Source organism: Gobio gobio, assembly GCF_949357685.1.
Source record: "Gobio gobio genome assembly, chromosome: 4".
Taxonomy (NCBI): domain Eukaryota; kingdom Metazoa; phylum Chordata; class Actinopteri; order Cypriniformes; family Gobionidae; genus Gobio; species Gobio gobio.
In genome coordinates this window covers 54,893,802-54,909,450 of record NC_137100.1, presented here as the reverse complement: position 1 = coordinate 54,909,450, position 15,649 = coordinate 54,893,802, and the positions used below count along the sequence as shown (strand labels likewise).

Below are 15,649 nucleotides of genomic sequence, written 5' to 3'. Positions count from 1 at the left end.
AGTCTTCCAGAGCAGACAGTGACTTGTCAGGTGACCCCTCTGAAAATGAAGAACCTGGTGTTGTATGGGAGGGATTGACGAAGCACCAACTGGTTTCAATGACCAACTATCTCTGGCAAAACAAAAAAAATCCAGACAATTTGCCACAGAAATTTAGGACTCAGGCAAGTGAGGTCCCGAAAAGGTTTGAGCCCACAGAGGAAACATGTCCTTATTGCCCTGGGCCAACCCCACCAGGTCTCACAGAACCATTGGTTGTCACAAAGAATGCATCGGTCTACGACATAGATTCAGTCAAGAAAGGTTTGTACATTAAATTAAAAAAGCTAATTTGTAAATGTGTGATAATGCCATAGTAATTTTCTTTTCTTTTCGTTCTCTCCTAATAAAGGTGTTACAGTGTGTGTGTAAAAAAAACTGCCTGATCTGCAAGACACCGGTCAGGTTTCAAGAGTACTCTTCAGGTTTTCATAATTTCAATAATAGCATTATTTTGACAACCCGTCTTTGTGCAATGATGACATCTGCCCTAAAGGTAAGAAAAAGTTATTTGTAATTCTTATGTACAGCATGTCAACTATATTTTAAGGTATGTATTTTAAAGTATTCTTTTAATTACCCCACTTTTTTGTAGACAAACACAGCTATTGGGCGATTTCTGTCAATGATGGAGGACCTTCTTGAGATACCACAACACCCTGAGGAAAGCCATTTTTCATTTCTGGGCAATGACAAGATTTAGCTATGACTTTTCATGCATCCGCTGTGGCCATGAACCACCCATCTTAATTGCTGATGGTAATTGGAAGGTGGCCTTTGATTTACCTGGTAAGCTATTTATAGAAATTAGTGTAATAATAATATACAAAATTATTAATAACAATATTTTATGATAACAGGTGTAGCTAACTGTTAAATTTGACATTATTTTTCCACTAGTCAATCTCCTGAAGAGACCATGTACTCAGAATGTACAAGCAAGTGACCTTAGAGTTGATGTTGATGAGAGACGGTCATCATTAGAAAAGGAGCTAATTTGTGTTGGTTTCTGTTATGGTAAAAACTATACTCACAAACAGATTTATGTGATCATATGAATTATGAATCATTTAAATCCTACAGAATTGCTAGTAGAGATCATTTGGCCTTTCCCCTACATCACCTATAGAAACAAAGGAGAGAAACCCTTTCACCAGTGACCTGTCCTATTCATCTTTTGCCCCATGGCTTTTACCAAAAACAGAGATCCTCAAAGGGTTTTCAGATCGTCTAAGTAAATGGGGGTTGGCGTACCCCTGGGGGTACGTGAAGGCACTCCAGGGGGTACGTGAGATTTTAAAATATTGCCTACATATATTTAAAAAGTAGCATCAGTGCAAAAATCCTTTAAAAATAATTATTTAATAAATATTTCAGGAAAATATAAGTATGAGTTCATAAAATGAATTTTATATTCAGTAGGCCATTCAATTTCATTATCCTAAAAACCCAGAGTCTCCCCCATACCAGGATGGTTTGACCCAACCTGTCATATGCCGCCTGGCATCACCTGTCAATCACTTGGATCAACGATAGGGTGACCACGTCCCCGTTTCCCGGGGACAGTCCCGGTTTTGTAATGTTCTGTTCCCGACTGGAGTTGTCCCCGGAAATGTCCCCGTTTTACAGCTCGTTGCAAACAACTCGCAGATATATTGGAAAAAAGCGCCCAACCAACATACAGCTGCTATGCTGACTCTACTTGGACGCACGAGTGCCGCGCCGCTACTACTTCATGAAGAACGTACCGAGTCAAGAGCAGACAGAGCGCCATTATCGTCAAATATCAAAAGAAACCTTGTTGTCGCTTTCAAGGTAGTAACATACTAACTATTTGTTTTTCATTTAAAGTAATATTGTATATGCTTTATAACAGAGCCTCAACAAGGTGCAGGATTGTTTTGTCCCCAAAAGTTCCACAGTCACAACGCAGTGATTACTACACATCTGAACTATAACTTAAATATAAAAACCTTAACCCTAACCCCAAACAATTATCCTTGCAACCAATACATGTGCAGAATACATACTTTCTGCTTAAAATAATCCTAAAATGCTAAATAACAAGACCAATTAAGGACAGTAAGAATTATTTTCAAGCATAAACGTAACAAAACTTTTGAAGTAAAAAAAGTTATTTATATAGTATAACTTAAATACAATTATAAAATGTTATAATATTTGTTGAATAGTTTTATTTATCATATTTATGTTTTATTTTTGTAATGTGTTTTTGTTAAGTCATGTTACAATAGTGTTTTGAACTGCTTAGGCTATTTACAATGGTTAGCTTACCAAGAACTGTTTTCATTGTTTGTTTGTTTTTTGTGTTTTTTTTTATTGTATGAAATCCAGACCAAAAATCCTAATAATCAAAATAAATCATATTAATTAATGTTAATAATAATATAGTAATATAATAGGACTCCACAACAACAACAAAAACATTCAAAAATGTATTGTCCCTGTTTTTTAATTTAAATATAATAACAAATGAGATTTGAGTGATATTTTTACCACTCAAATAGGAAATGTCCCCGGTTTCCATTTCAGAAATATGGTCACGGTTTTCACTACATTCGTTTGAATCACTACATTTTAGTGATGAGAAATATTTGCAATAAATTTAGTCATGGATTATTATTATTTAAAAGGTCCGACGCAGAAGTATAATCAGCCTTTACGGACACGCGCACGCAGCGGACATTGAAAGTGCACATGAAGTGTGCCATTTGGGACAGGGCCTATGAGACTCTTGTTGCACACTGCAGTAAGCTAGATAAAACATGGTAAAACATAGGCTACTCGCGGTAAATAAAGAAAACGAAATTCAAACGTGTTAACTAACTATATAACAATTATTAGTTTTCTGTCTATAAATGCAGGGCCGGATTAACCATTAGGGCAACTGGTCACTTGCCCAGGGGGCAGGGGCACAGGACATCTAAGGGGCCCTGGGCACTGTCAAATATTATGTTAGATCACGTTATAAACGCAATCCTTACTTTCCTAATTATATTTTTGCAACCCGTTCGATCAACATATGTTAAATCACGTAAAAAAACAGTGTCTGTAGCTTCTTGCGCTGCTGTGCAGCGAGCGAGGACGAGCTGTCAAGTCGAATCACGTGACTTGACGCTCTGAAATCAGTGTTGCCAGATTGGGCGGTTTTGAATTGTATTGCGCGGTTAAAAACGGGTTTGGGCAGGTGGACAAAATTTTGGGTTGGTTTGGGGTCAGTTTGGTGGTTTTCAAACATCTAAATTGTATAGTCTAATTGGTTAATAACAAACTCAAGTGTGCATCATGACACACACCGGCCCAGCGTTCAGCGTAGAGTCAGCTGGCGTTGGTGTTGACGTCGCTGACGAGCACGCACTTTCAGCCAATCAGCGATCAGCAGGGAGTCGCGACTCGCGCTCATTCATGACAGGTTTTCAGCGCGAAATTGTAGCTGGATATCAAATGATCGCTATGCCAAAGTGGCATAAATATACAGTAAGTTATCTACAGTAATGAGTGGGAGAGGGATCCAACTCTCAAAACGTGGATTACACCTGTGACTCAAAGACTCTTACATATAACTAACTCCAAGAGGTTGAATGACTTGAATTGAAATCGAATAGGCTAGTAACTTATATGACTCCTGAGCATCATCACGTGCACACTGGCCTGATCAGGACATCTGCACCTCTTAAAGCGTCTAGACTGCGCTCTACTCGTCCCAACAGCTGCTGAAAGAGGTTTGAATCAACGATTAATCCATTTTGACTGTGTTAAGTTCTGCGTTATGTTCTATAAATATGTACTTCACGAAAGACATAACGTTACTAGTTATATCTGAAGTTAAAGCACAGCACAAAAGTAAACGCATTCTTGTTGTAGGAATATTGTTCAGCATCAGTGAATGACACATTTTGGCTGTGGTGTGTGCAGTAATGTGTGCGTAATGCCTGCTAATTACATTGTTTATTCTGATTATATTGGGCACTTTTTGCACTTAAATTAGTTTATTCTTACTGTTGACATTTGAAAATGATGCATGTGTTTTTCCATGTCATGCATGACTGTTTTTGAATGCCCTGTTTTGATCCATTTTCCTGGGATTTATTTTTTATTTTTACATCATTATTTTGTTTTAAGGAGATAAAATGGTGCTTATCAGTCTTGATTGACATGGCAATAAAATTATATCAAATTATTTTGGCAGTTCAAATTTTGGGTGTTTTTTTCTTGAATTGGGTGGGTTTTAGTGAGCTTTTGGGCTTGGAATCGTCGACCCAATCAGTCAACACTGTCTGAAATTTAAGCAGGAGCGCTAAAAGAAAATGTAAAAGAGAAAAGGAATTGAAATTAGTCGACATTATGAAACATATTCCAAAAATAGCCACAATTTCACATTGTAGCATTTTAGGAATAAAAAATCTCTGGTTTTAGGTTAAGGCTTCCCTAGCGGTCTGCTTTATTTCACTGTTGCAGTCAAAATATAGGTTGATTGGCTATATTGAAACAATTACTCTGTAGCAGCCACTAAGTTCTGTGAAAGATTAATTGTAAAAAGTTATGTTAAACATTAGTGCATCATTAGTGTTCTGTCTCTTGAATGCACTTTATGCTGAGGCTATTACATACATCGCCACTGAGCATTGCAGAAGCCTGATTTGTTAGTATAGAAGTATAGGCTATATGCTCTTGGTGATAGCGACTTTGCGATTGTTGCTTTGGGGCAGGGGCAGGGGCAGGAGGGCCCGTGAGTCTTGTTGCCCAGGGCACAGGAAATTGTTAATCCGGCCCTGTATAAATGCATCCAGACAGTTGTTCCCTTGTCTAATAAAAGACACAATATATTAAAGCATCTTTGGTGTTTCCATGGTTTCTACAAAATAAAACCAGAAATCGAGGGTAGGCGACGCACGGACACGGTCCGTGTCCTGGTAAAAAAAAAAAAAGGCTTATTTTTTCTTGATTTAAACATTTGGGATAATGTACGTATAGCCTACACAAGTCAACAAAATATATAACACTGTTCTGGTTTTCGGATATTTGAATCTAAAAATCTTAGGCCTACATAATCTTACATAATCAGTAATCACTCACTGGATACATCTACTTACTACTTTTCATTAGTTTCACAGTATGTGTTTAGTAACCCTTACCAGTAGGGGGCACTATAGGATTCATAGTCATTCTTGTCGAATACGGCAGTGCTTCTGGATAAATCAGCAGCATAAATGAATGTCGAACAGCTTGTTTGTCTTTCTGAGTGGATTTTGGTCCAATGTGGTTATTTAATGAGTAAAGGCTGGTTGCATTTATTAGACAAATCACCATGAAATTAATAGATGCATTAGCAATGAACTCTGAGTGCATTGATTTATTCAGCTCAATAATAAATTGTATTATTTTGCGATTCATATTTGTGTTACATTGTAATACTCTGTGCATCTGTTCACCTCACATACCATGGACATCTGCAGGTGGGCAACCAGGCCTCTCTCCCTCACACACGGGCGCGCGCGCGCACGCACACACACACTCACAGGGGAAATGGCTTACACATGGGGCCTGTAATACAGGCTTTGTTTGTGCATCCACTCTACGTCTGGTAGTCATTTTATCTGATAAGCATTTAAGCAACGCAGAAAACATCAGAGCTGAATTTCTTCCTTCCTTCAGTTTTTTTCCTCTTCAGCAGATGTTGTTTTGGAGGTCTGTCTTTTCAAATGCATGCTTGTTTGCATATTTCCCCTTTGTCATCTGTTTAATATGAAACTTCACCTTACAAGCAAATTTTGGAGTCTCCCTCCCGAAGGATCCGATTTGCATTGTAAATTCCCTCTCTCTCTTTCTCTTCTTACTTCTATGTAAATGACTGCATGTCATCATTAATAAATAAGGGCATTAGTGACAACACGTGGTGCACAAAGCAAACACGACAGGCATAAGAAACATGCATATTTATTTTTGCACTCGGGACACATTAAATAAAAACTACAAAGGTAACTTATACAAAAGATAGATTATATCCCATTTTACATCCAAAATAACAATAATTTATGGTATAAATTAAAATTCTCACTATTTTATTTACAATTCCATGAAAACAACATCTTTTTTTTATCCCTGGAAGCACCCTTTCCCAAAATTGTAGGGATTCCTATCTTGCTTTCTCAGAAGGAAGGCCCACTGACATTGTGATAAACCAAAGAAGGATATGACACTTTTTTCCACTGCTAAAAGTGCAATGCCGTTGGCCTTTGCGATCTAAATGGATGCCTGGTTTCTGCATTATTCACCATCCTTTCCAGATGAATATGACCTTGTTGGATTTAACCTGTCACTTTGGGTTTGTCTCTCTCCCTCTCTCTCTGACCGGTGACACTTTAGTATGCATGGGAAGCCTCAGGCACTGCAGATCTAAAGTTATGAAAAGTATGCAATAATTAACAGGGTGCAGATAAATACACTTAGATTGAGGTAAAGCGAGATCTTTGCGCTTGAACTGACTGGGTGGCTTGCTTAACTGAGGTCTTATTACAGATACATTGATTTTCAAAAGATGCAAGTTGTGATATAATTGTAGTTTTAAAAAGGTTGACCCTAAAACGTTACACAAGATAAGTACTTCGGTAATAAAGTGCAAAATGTAGTGATTTTGTTGTTAATTCGTTTTTGTTGGTAAGTGCAGCATTAGTGACATACCCACAAACAATGCAATGCTGATCACCCATGTGCCAGATCATATACTGAATGTTCGGTAAAACTTTATTTTCATGGACATTCTGTTGACTATAAGTGACTTTGCAACTACATGTCAACTAACTCTCATTAGAGTAGCCTATTAGTAGACTGTCTGGGTAATATCTGCTAACATTTTATTGTGATAATCCTCTGGACATTCTAAGTAACTTTGCAACTACATGTCAACTTATTCTAACCCTGCCAGTCTACTAATACTCTACTAACACTCTAATGATGCATGTAGGTGCAATGTTACTTACAGTTAGCCTAGAAATCTAGACGCACCCTAGCGGCAGAACATTTATTTTGCCGCGAGTGTAGTCTAGCAACTCTCGGTAGACCTGAGAGCTGGAAAAACCAAACTCTGGTCAGGCCAATCACAGCGTGTGTACGGGCGGGCTTAACATCACAGCAGAGTTGCGGTGGTTCCGAGTGCTACTCGTAAACAAAGAAGCTGACGAACAGCGGCCTTTTGAATCGGCTTTGGCCGCGACTCTGGAAAACTTGGAGTTAAGCTTTTCTTTGAGAAAAGAACAAAGAACGGCACTGAAGTCATTCTTAAGAAAAGAAGATGTGTTCGAAGTTTTGCCTACCGGATACAGCGAAAGTTTAATCTATCAACTAATGTTAGCTCGGCTTCAACTTCTTCTTTGCTTTGGTTGGTTGTCGCTCATGGCGCTATCCAATTGCGTGCAGAGGGAATTTGAAAGACAACCGTTTATCCCACCCCTCGGATTGAGCCCTGTCAATGGTGAGTTTCCAGACCCAACATCTTGATGTGGGTCTGGCTTGTCAGGCTAACTTATAGTCAACAGAATTTGTTAAAGGGACCATCAAAATAAAGTGAAACCAATTGTTCTCAAAAGGATTTTTAAATGAAGGGCCTTTACAATATCCCTAAAACGTACATTAAGTACTACTCACAGAAATAAGTACAAATTAGTTGACCTGTGACTGATGGCTGTGCAAGTGCTGTAAACCGCAAGCTAAATGTCATGATGACACTGAACAGGATAGTTTACTCAATATGTTTTCACATAATATTTTGTCCATACAACGAAAGTCATTTGGGAACACTGGGCTTCATTCAAGAAACTTTTGAAAATGCATAAGTACATAAAATGGACCGAATTGACAAACGCATTATCAACCTCAGATTTGATGGTTAAACGTGTTTTTCTATTGCTTTACAATAATTTGTAAAAAGGGATGTGCACAATTTTAATTTGTAACTCAAATTAATTATTCAATTAAAGTCTTAAGCTTGCAGGCAAACACTAGGGATGCATCGATATGAAAATTCTTTCCGATAACGATAATTCTTTATATTTCAAAGTCAATAACAGATGTATTGACCGTTATATCTAAATCCAAATTTGTATGATATTTGAGAGCCTGATTCCCAAAAAAAGTCTTACCATTAAAAGCCATGTCCCAAGCACACAATTATAATGATGTTCTTATAATAATTTCATGTAGCCTATATGACAGATTTGTGCGGCACGTTGCACTTAACTCTATTTTCCTTTTTTGAAGTGATTCCAATCATATTTTAAGCAATTCAAAACCATCATGGCAAACAGTTCACAGTGCGTTTCAGTGGAAGGGAATAATCCGTTATTTATCGGCTTTAATATATCGGCCTATAACGATATGATGGCCGATATATTGTGCGTCCCAAGCAAATACTATCGGTATAATCTAATAAAGAAAGATTACGCAACCGTTTTCAATCATTTTTGTAGATTACATTTCCACATTTAAACAATGTTAACTTTTGGATGTTTTACGCTCCATGAACGTGTGGTTGGGAGCAGGCATTCATTGTGAAAAAAATGTAAGAATCATGAATCCGAAAATTTACATCAGAATGGCTTCATGATCATGACTTTCCAGAATGAGGCCCAATGTTGTTTTGGACTCAATGTACGGACAAAAACAATTAAAACATTTGCTCAAAATATCTTCTTTCGCGTTCCAAGAACGTCGTACAGGTTTGGAACGACACGAGGGTGAGTAAATGCTGACAGAATGTTCCTTTTTGGGTGGACCATCCCTTTAGCCGGTTCCTGTGCAATCCTCGCAGCTAGCAGTGCAGTGATCCGCATGGTTTTTGGCTGGCTGGAAAAGTGCTTCAGAATGTGAGAGCTCAAGTTGTGGTGAAGGGGGAGAAAGAGCAAATTGTTTTGGAAGAATTTCACCACTGCCTCTGTTGGGGAGTGAAATGAAAGGGGATGACGTTTGATTGTTCCCACATAGAATTACACAATGTTCATCACAATGCTCCTCTTGCTCATGTCGAAAACCTGACAAGAATAATATGCACCAATGACACCCACAGGACTACATTTATCTTGAGAATCCCCAAGAAGAAAAACACTTCCTTAGTGCTTATTCTCATTTGCAATGCTTGTTTACATTAGCGAGACATTATGACAGCTTAGAAGACAGAGTTTTTTTCAGTCCTGAAGGCACTTAAAGGCAATGCAGAAAGATCAAAACCCAACACAAAGGACGAGAGACGAAAGCGAGGTCCATAGGGATGTCTCAACTCGTTTTGAACATTTGTAGCAATTTCAGGCTTTGGTTCTCTGCAGTCCATCTCGCAGATTCTCTCTCTCTCTCTTTTGTTGTTCACTTTGAGTCTTAATTGCTCTCGACATGATTGTGACATCAATCCTCTGCCGGTTCAGCCAGCTCTCTTACATCTGAAGAAAGGAGTTCTGTGCTCCTCAACAACAGGTGACCTACATTAAAGGTCAAAGAGCGAGTGAAGCAGAATCGTATCTCTCCTCCAGAGGGGCTCCGTGACTTCTTTTTTTTTGGTTATGCAAGTGGTTTTGTCTTTCAGTGTGCTCTGCAGGGAGTCTCACCCTTTCTTTAATGCAGACACTTATCGGTTGATCACTTCTGTGAAAGCAGAGAAAGAAACAGCTGGGCCACTTTTTTTAACCAATGGTCATTTGTTCATTTTGGTCTGCGGCAACAGAAACATCCCAGCGCTCCTTTGCTAATCAAATCGCTTGGTTTATATGTGCGCCTGTCACATGATTTGTGATTGGTTGAGATGCAAATTGAGAGTAAGCGCATTGGTCTAGTGGAATCAAGCTCTTTTTGCGCAGTTTATTTGATTCTTACCAACAACCGATCGGCACGTATAGACTGGGCCCTGCGCTGGTCATTTAAAGTGAAGTAGGGATCGGTCGGATCTCTTTTCATAGCCCAGCAGCAGAAGACCAGCATTGCGTACAGTGTGTGCATCTTTTAGGGGGCTAAAGCAGCCGTAGAGGTCAGAGGCGTTGAGGTTAGATTCCCACGAGAGGGCTGAGGTCTCCATGGTGGTTCTTGAGTTTTTTCTTAAACAGAGAGATGGTGGAAGGTCTGTAGAAGATGATCCAGGGTTCAGACGTTGTGCTCTGCGCGCACGAATCGGACCCGCTGATGGACGGGGATCTGAGAGGGAGCGGCAAACACAAAAAAGAAGATTAATTCACATCAAACTTGTATGTATGCTCCAATATGCCTGGTAAAAACTAAATGACATGCAAAATGTGCAGGCGAACATCCATTAAGAGACATTATGGGCCCTATCATACTCCCGGCGCAATGTGACGCCAGGCTGCGACACAAGTGTTTTTTGCTAGTTTCAGCCAGACGCAGTTATCATTTTCACTTCCAGCGCAACGTTGTTTAAATAGAAAATGCACTCGCGCCCATCTGGTCTGAAAACGAGGTGTGTTCATGCGCATTGTTGGCGCGTTGCTATTTTGAGGCAAATGAAAATGCAGTTTTTTTGTGTTATTTAATAGACGTTAGTAATATGCGGGTGCACAACACCTGTACACTCTACTTATTACGCACGCAGGGATGCGCAGCAGCACATTTTTAAATATGAAAAATAAAAGGATTCCTCTCAGGAGAAGTGTTGCAAGGGCAACTGGCTCTTAACTCTTTCTCCGCCAGCATTTAAAAAAAAAAAGTTGCCAGCCACCGCCAGGGTTTTTGATCATTTTCACAAAAATGTAATGGCCCATAGAATATTTTGCTGTGTGAATATCTGAGCATGCAATATATCAAAAGAAAGAGCAGACCCTCTGCTTTTAAACCAACAAAGTTATTCTAACTTCATGGATTCCTTTTTTATCAACACTTAAATATGGGTAAGTTTCATAAAAAGCTACATTTTGAACAAAAAGCTGAGAAAATCACGTTTTGGTCAAAGACTATATCCAGATCAGATTCAGAACAATGGTCAAACACAGATGGAGCAAATCGAGTCCATCAACACCCCTAATGCTTGCACAGTCCTATAGCTCGTTCTGAGTCGACATTTCATTCAGTAACATTAGGCAGTTCAGATTTATATGATGTTTAATGTTGATGATCACGTTATTTTACATATGCATCTGCTTACATACGATCGTTTGTTTTTTTGCGTCTTCCTCGCCTGTGTTTTGATCAGGAGATTCTGTACTCATTCAGAAGATGCATAATAGCGCCCCCTATCATATAGTGAAAACACAGAAACCTGAAAAATTCCGTGTTTGGCAGGGAAGCATTTTCTCACAAAAAATTGAAAATTCTGTGTTTGGCGGGGAAAGCGTTAAAGGGAATGGGAGATGAGTCTCTGATTGGTTTATTGCAAGTTACGCCCAAAACACACACCCATGACTCATTAACGGAATAATGGTTGCCCTTTTGGACAACCGTTTTTTCCGTTGTTAAACTAGCAAAGTGGATTTGTATATGCCCTAAGTGCACCTGCGCCATGTGCTTCAGAACATGCGCTCAGATCGTTAAAATAGGGCCCTATATATCTGACAACAGCACAGTGATAAAGCAGCAAATAAAAGCATGACTTCCTTGTACCTGCATTAAAACCTTCTATAAGCTAGTCAATTCATTAGCCCTATGTCATTTTAAAAATATGGAAATTAGCGAAAATAAGTTGCAGACTTATTTACATGAGGTAAACATAAAGCTGCTTGGTTTATATTTATAATGTATATAATTGTATGTAGCTAATAAAATTGTAATGCTGCCACAGTAATGGCCTATGTTTACATGCTCTTTCTCCTTTTTGTTCGCTGAGGAAGTGATGATGAAATAATGTTCTTTAAAAATACTTTCCAGCATTTCAGTTATAAAAGTGTACATCGTTTAAAATGCATGCAAATGACTGTGAAGCGCAACAGTGCTCCGCAGTGGATTTAAACAGTGAATTTTCAAGTGATCTCTTCTTGTAAACTCAGAGATGTGGATTTGGACGGCAATTCAATGACCACATGGCCTTGGTGTTAGTCAAAAAACAGTAGATAATTTGGCCAGGGATTTTTACGCGGGTGGTGGGAGAAAAACATTCTGGACATTCTAGATTCGAACGGCAATAAAATCACAGACTAGCCCCTGAAAATGTTGGAAATACCTTACGACCCCATGAGAAACAATTACTGTCCAAATAGGGCTATTCATCATCATCAACACAATTCTTCATCTCATGCTTTATAGTAGCATATGTACTTACTTTACAGTAAGATGCAGGAGCAGCTTAGCTACCATGGCTATGACTGTTAGCGTTAACAGAGCAGCTAATGCGTAGATGGTCCACACTGTAAAACATGACATGTTTATTAGTGACAAACAGTAAAACTAATGCAGCCTCATAATTACAGTTGTACAAAAAGGGAAAGATATCACTAGTGAAAACTCAAGTAGGCCTACTAGTATAAAGAGTGGCTAGCAATAGAAATGTAAAGCACAGAGCTACATAACATAAGCTAAAATTTGAAAGCTAACAATAAATAAAAAAACCCATGATAATCATTTTGCCAGCTCCTACATTACAGTAATGTCACTACTGTAAAATCACAATGTATTCATATGGATCTACCAAGGAAGCTTTCATAATATCAATAATATTCAATATATTTATCCATGGCTTTCCTGGCAATTTTGTGAAGCAATATTGTGAATATTGTGATGATTTTAATGCACTTTATACTTGGCCATTAGGTTCCCTAAAGACTGTGTTATTAGACCAGTTTTGTTATCTTTAAAGGAATAGTTCACCCAAAAATGAAAATTAGCCCATGATTTACTCACCATCAAGTCTGTTTTTGAAGTCCAAAAAAAATGCATCTGTCCATCAAATAACGTGCTCCACATGGCTCTGGGGGGTTAATAAAGGCCTTCTGAAGCGAATCGATGCGTTTGTCTAAGAAAAATATCCGATCGAAAAGGCCGATCGCCTTCCGTATTCAATTTATGGATAAAGTGTTGAAAGTGCCTCTGCAGTTCAAAATGCTTACGTTATTTGACGGACAGATGCATTTTTTATGGACTTCAAAAACAGAGCAACAATTACTGCTTTTATAAAGCATATCATATACCTAGGATGACTTGAGGGTGAGTAAATCATGGGCTAATTTTCATTTTTGGGTGAACTATCCCTTTTATATGCTTAATAGCATTTGTGATTCAAACTTTAGTAGCAAAACTGTTTTCAGAAGTTTTTCATATACACTACTTTTCATAAATTCTACTGTCGAAAAGCTTGGGATAGTAAGATTTTTTAAATGTTTTTTTTTTAAGTCTCATGTTTACCAAGGCTGCATTTATTTGATTAAAAATACAGTAAAATATGTAATATTGTGAAAAATTACTATAATTTAAAATAACTGTTTTCTATTTTAATATATTTAAAAATGTAATTTATTCCTGTGATGCAAAGCTGAATCTTAAGCATCATTACTCCAGTCTTCAGTGTCACATGATCCTTCAGAAATCATTCTATGATGATTTGCTGCTCAAGAAACATGTTGTATTATTATCAGTACTATGTATTAATATTGTATGGTAATATTGCAGCATATACACCAAAAAAAAAAAGTTTTTCCTTACTTTTTAAAACTAGATTATATTTTAGTTCTTAAATTAAATCCACTTACAATATACTTGGAAACAAATTACACTGAGCAAATACATAAATATCGAGATAAATATTGCATCTGAAAAATACTGGGATATCATTTTTTAGGTATTTTGGCAGAAAGTATGGTTACCATGTTAAACTTTATTAAGGGTAAGGTGATAAATCACGTCTAAAACAGTATGCAGCAAAACTGTTACGTAATCTTAGCAGGCTATCAGGCTGCATCTTCTAGTTGATGACGTTATCTAGTATAAAAAGTAAGTGAGGAAAGGAGCAGAACTGAAGCATAATGAAGAGAACTGGACACATACTGGTACTGTGGCCTGCGGTCTGGCCCGGTCCATGCCACTGACCTGGCATGTTTGCAGGACTTGATGTGATTACATAGTACAGGAGGGAGGATTTTCCACTCTGACTGGTATTTGATTTCGCTGTAGTGCTTCCTGTATGTGGCCGCACTGTACTGGCGTCCTCTTCGTCACCATCCTCATCCTCTTCCACAGGTCTGGCTCCTTGATTTCTTAAAGCTGTGGGGAGTTAATAAGTGGTAATCAGCCAATGAAACAAACATTCCTTGTTAAGATATGCATCATCTGATTAAAATTCATAACGTCTCTTTTGACGTCCCCCTGGACATTACGGAGAGAGATTTCTAAGCTCTTTCAAAATAACATCATGTCTTTCATTCAGCGTTGTAGATGCAGATATAAACGCAGTATGTGGTGTTTGAATCAAACTCTGCCTGCAGGGGGAAAAGGTTCTGTGAATAGTGAAAGCCAATTTGCCTCGCTGACCTTTTCTTTTAGAAAAACCTTTTTCCATTTCATACTTCCCACTCCCTTTTATTCTTCCTCAGATTGTGGTTATTGAACTCTGCCTCCCAAAACAACAAAGTGACAACGTGCCTGAAAATTGTATAGAAAAAGCAAAAAAGCATCCAGAGAGTGCTGCTTACACATATTTGGCTTCTATTTATTTATTCTTATGACTATTTTAAAGTCATAAAACAGCAGCGTTTGTTCAGTGACATCATATGATGCATCGTTTTAGAGATCAATAAGATTTTTAAAGTTTTTTATTTATTTTATTTTTTAAAGTCTCTAATGCGCACCAAATTTGCATTTATTTGATTAAAAATACAATAAAAACAGTAATATTCTGAAATTCTTTAAAAATAATGAAATAGTTGCAAATAATACATTTATATTATATAAATGTATATATATATATATATATAAGATATTTATATTATATATATTAAAATTAAATATATTTAACATTTAAAATTTTAATTTATTCCTATTTTGGCAACGCTGAATTTTCAGCATCATTACTCTTCAGTGTCACATGATCCTTCAGAAATCCTTCTAATACGTTGATGTATTGCTCAAGAAACATTACTATTATCAATATTGAAAACATTTGTGCTGGTTAATAGAATTGTGAAAACAATTATACATTTTTTCCAGGATGTTTTGATGAATATAAAGTGAAAAGAACAGCATTTATTTGAAATAGAAATCTTTTGTAATATTTCTAGCAATTTAATGCATCCTTGCTTTATAGAAGTATTGATACATTTGACTGACTCCAAACTCTTAGACGATATGTACATTTCAATTTCACACACTTTTTTTTTGTGCAACATTTTCAGTGATATAACCACATATAAAATTGTCAAATGTTTCCAAATATAAATCAAAAGTAATCCTCACCATGATAAAGAACAGAAAATCCCTGTGCCTCATTTGTCCTATCTGAGAAAAAATATAAAATGACGAAGTCTCCGGTGACATTCACAGCGCCCCGCGGTGGATTGCGGCCATCAAATCGCGCCACCACCTGATTGGAGTAGCCATCCAACAGTTCCACCATATCAGTCTGGTCCACGATATTGAAGAAAGTAAAGTTGAACAGAATGACGGAAGCACCTGGAAC

General features: G+C 37.6%; 1 protein-coding gene across 2 annotated transcripts in view; it reads right to left on the bottom strand.

Annotated features, from left to right (window-relative positions):
* Nucleotides 1–5,980: 5,980 nt before the first annotated feature.
* The window catches only part of kremen1 (kringle containing transmembrane protein 1), a 96,179-nt gene continuing 86,510 nt past the window's right edge, over nt 5,981–15,649 (bottom strand). Inside the window, exons 7-10 of one of the 2 annotated variants that reach the window (XM_079814969.1) lie at nt 15,427–15,649; nt 14,023–14,238; nt 12,305–12,389; nt 5,981–10,233 (exon numbers count right to left, since the gene is read on the bottom strand). In XM_079814969.1, coding sequence (XP_079671095.1) covers nt 10,086–10,233; nt 12,305–12,389; nt 14,023–14,238; nt 15,427–15,649 — 672 coding nt within the window. In that variant the 3' untranslated portion in view covers nt 5,981–10,085. The remainder of the gene's footprint in view (nt 10,234–12,304; nt 12,390–14,022; nt 14,239–15,426) is intronic. The other variant, XM_079814970.1, reaches the window with a different exon arrangement.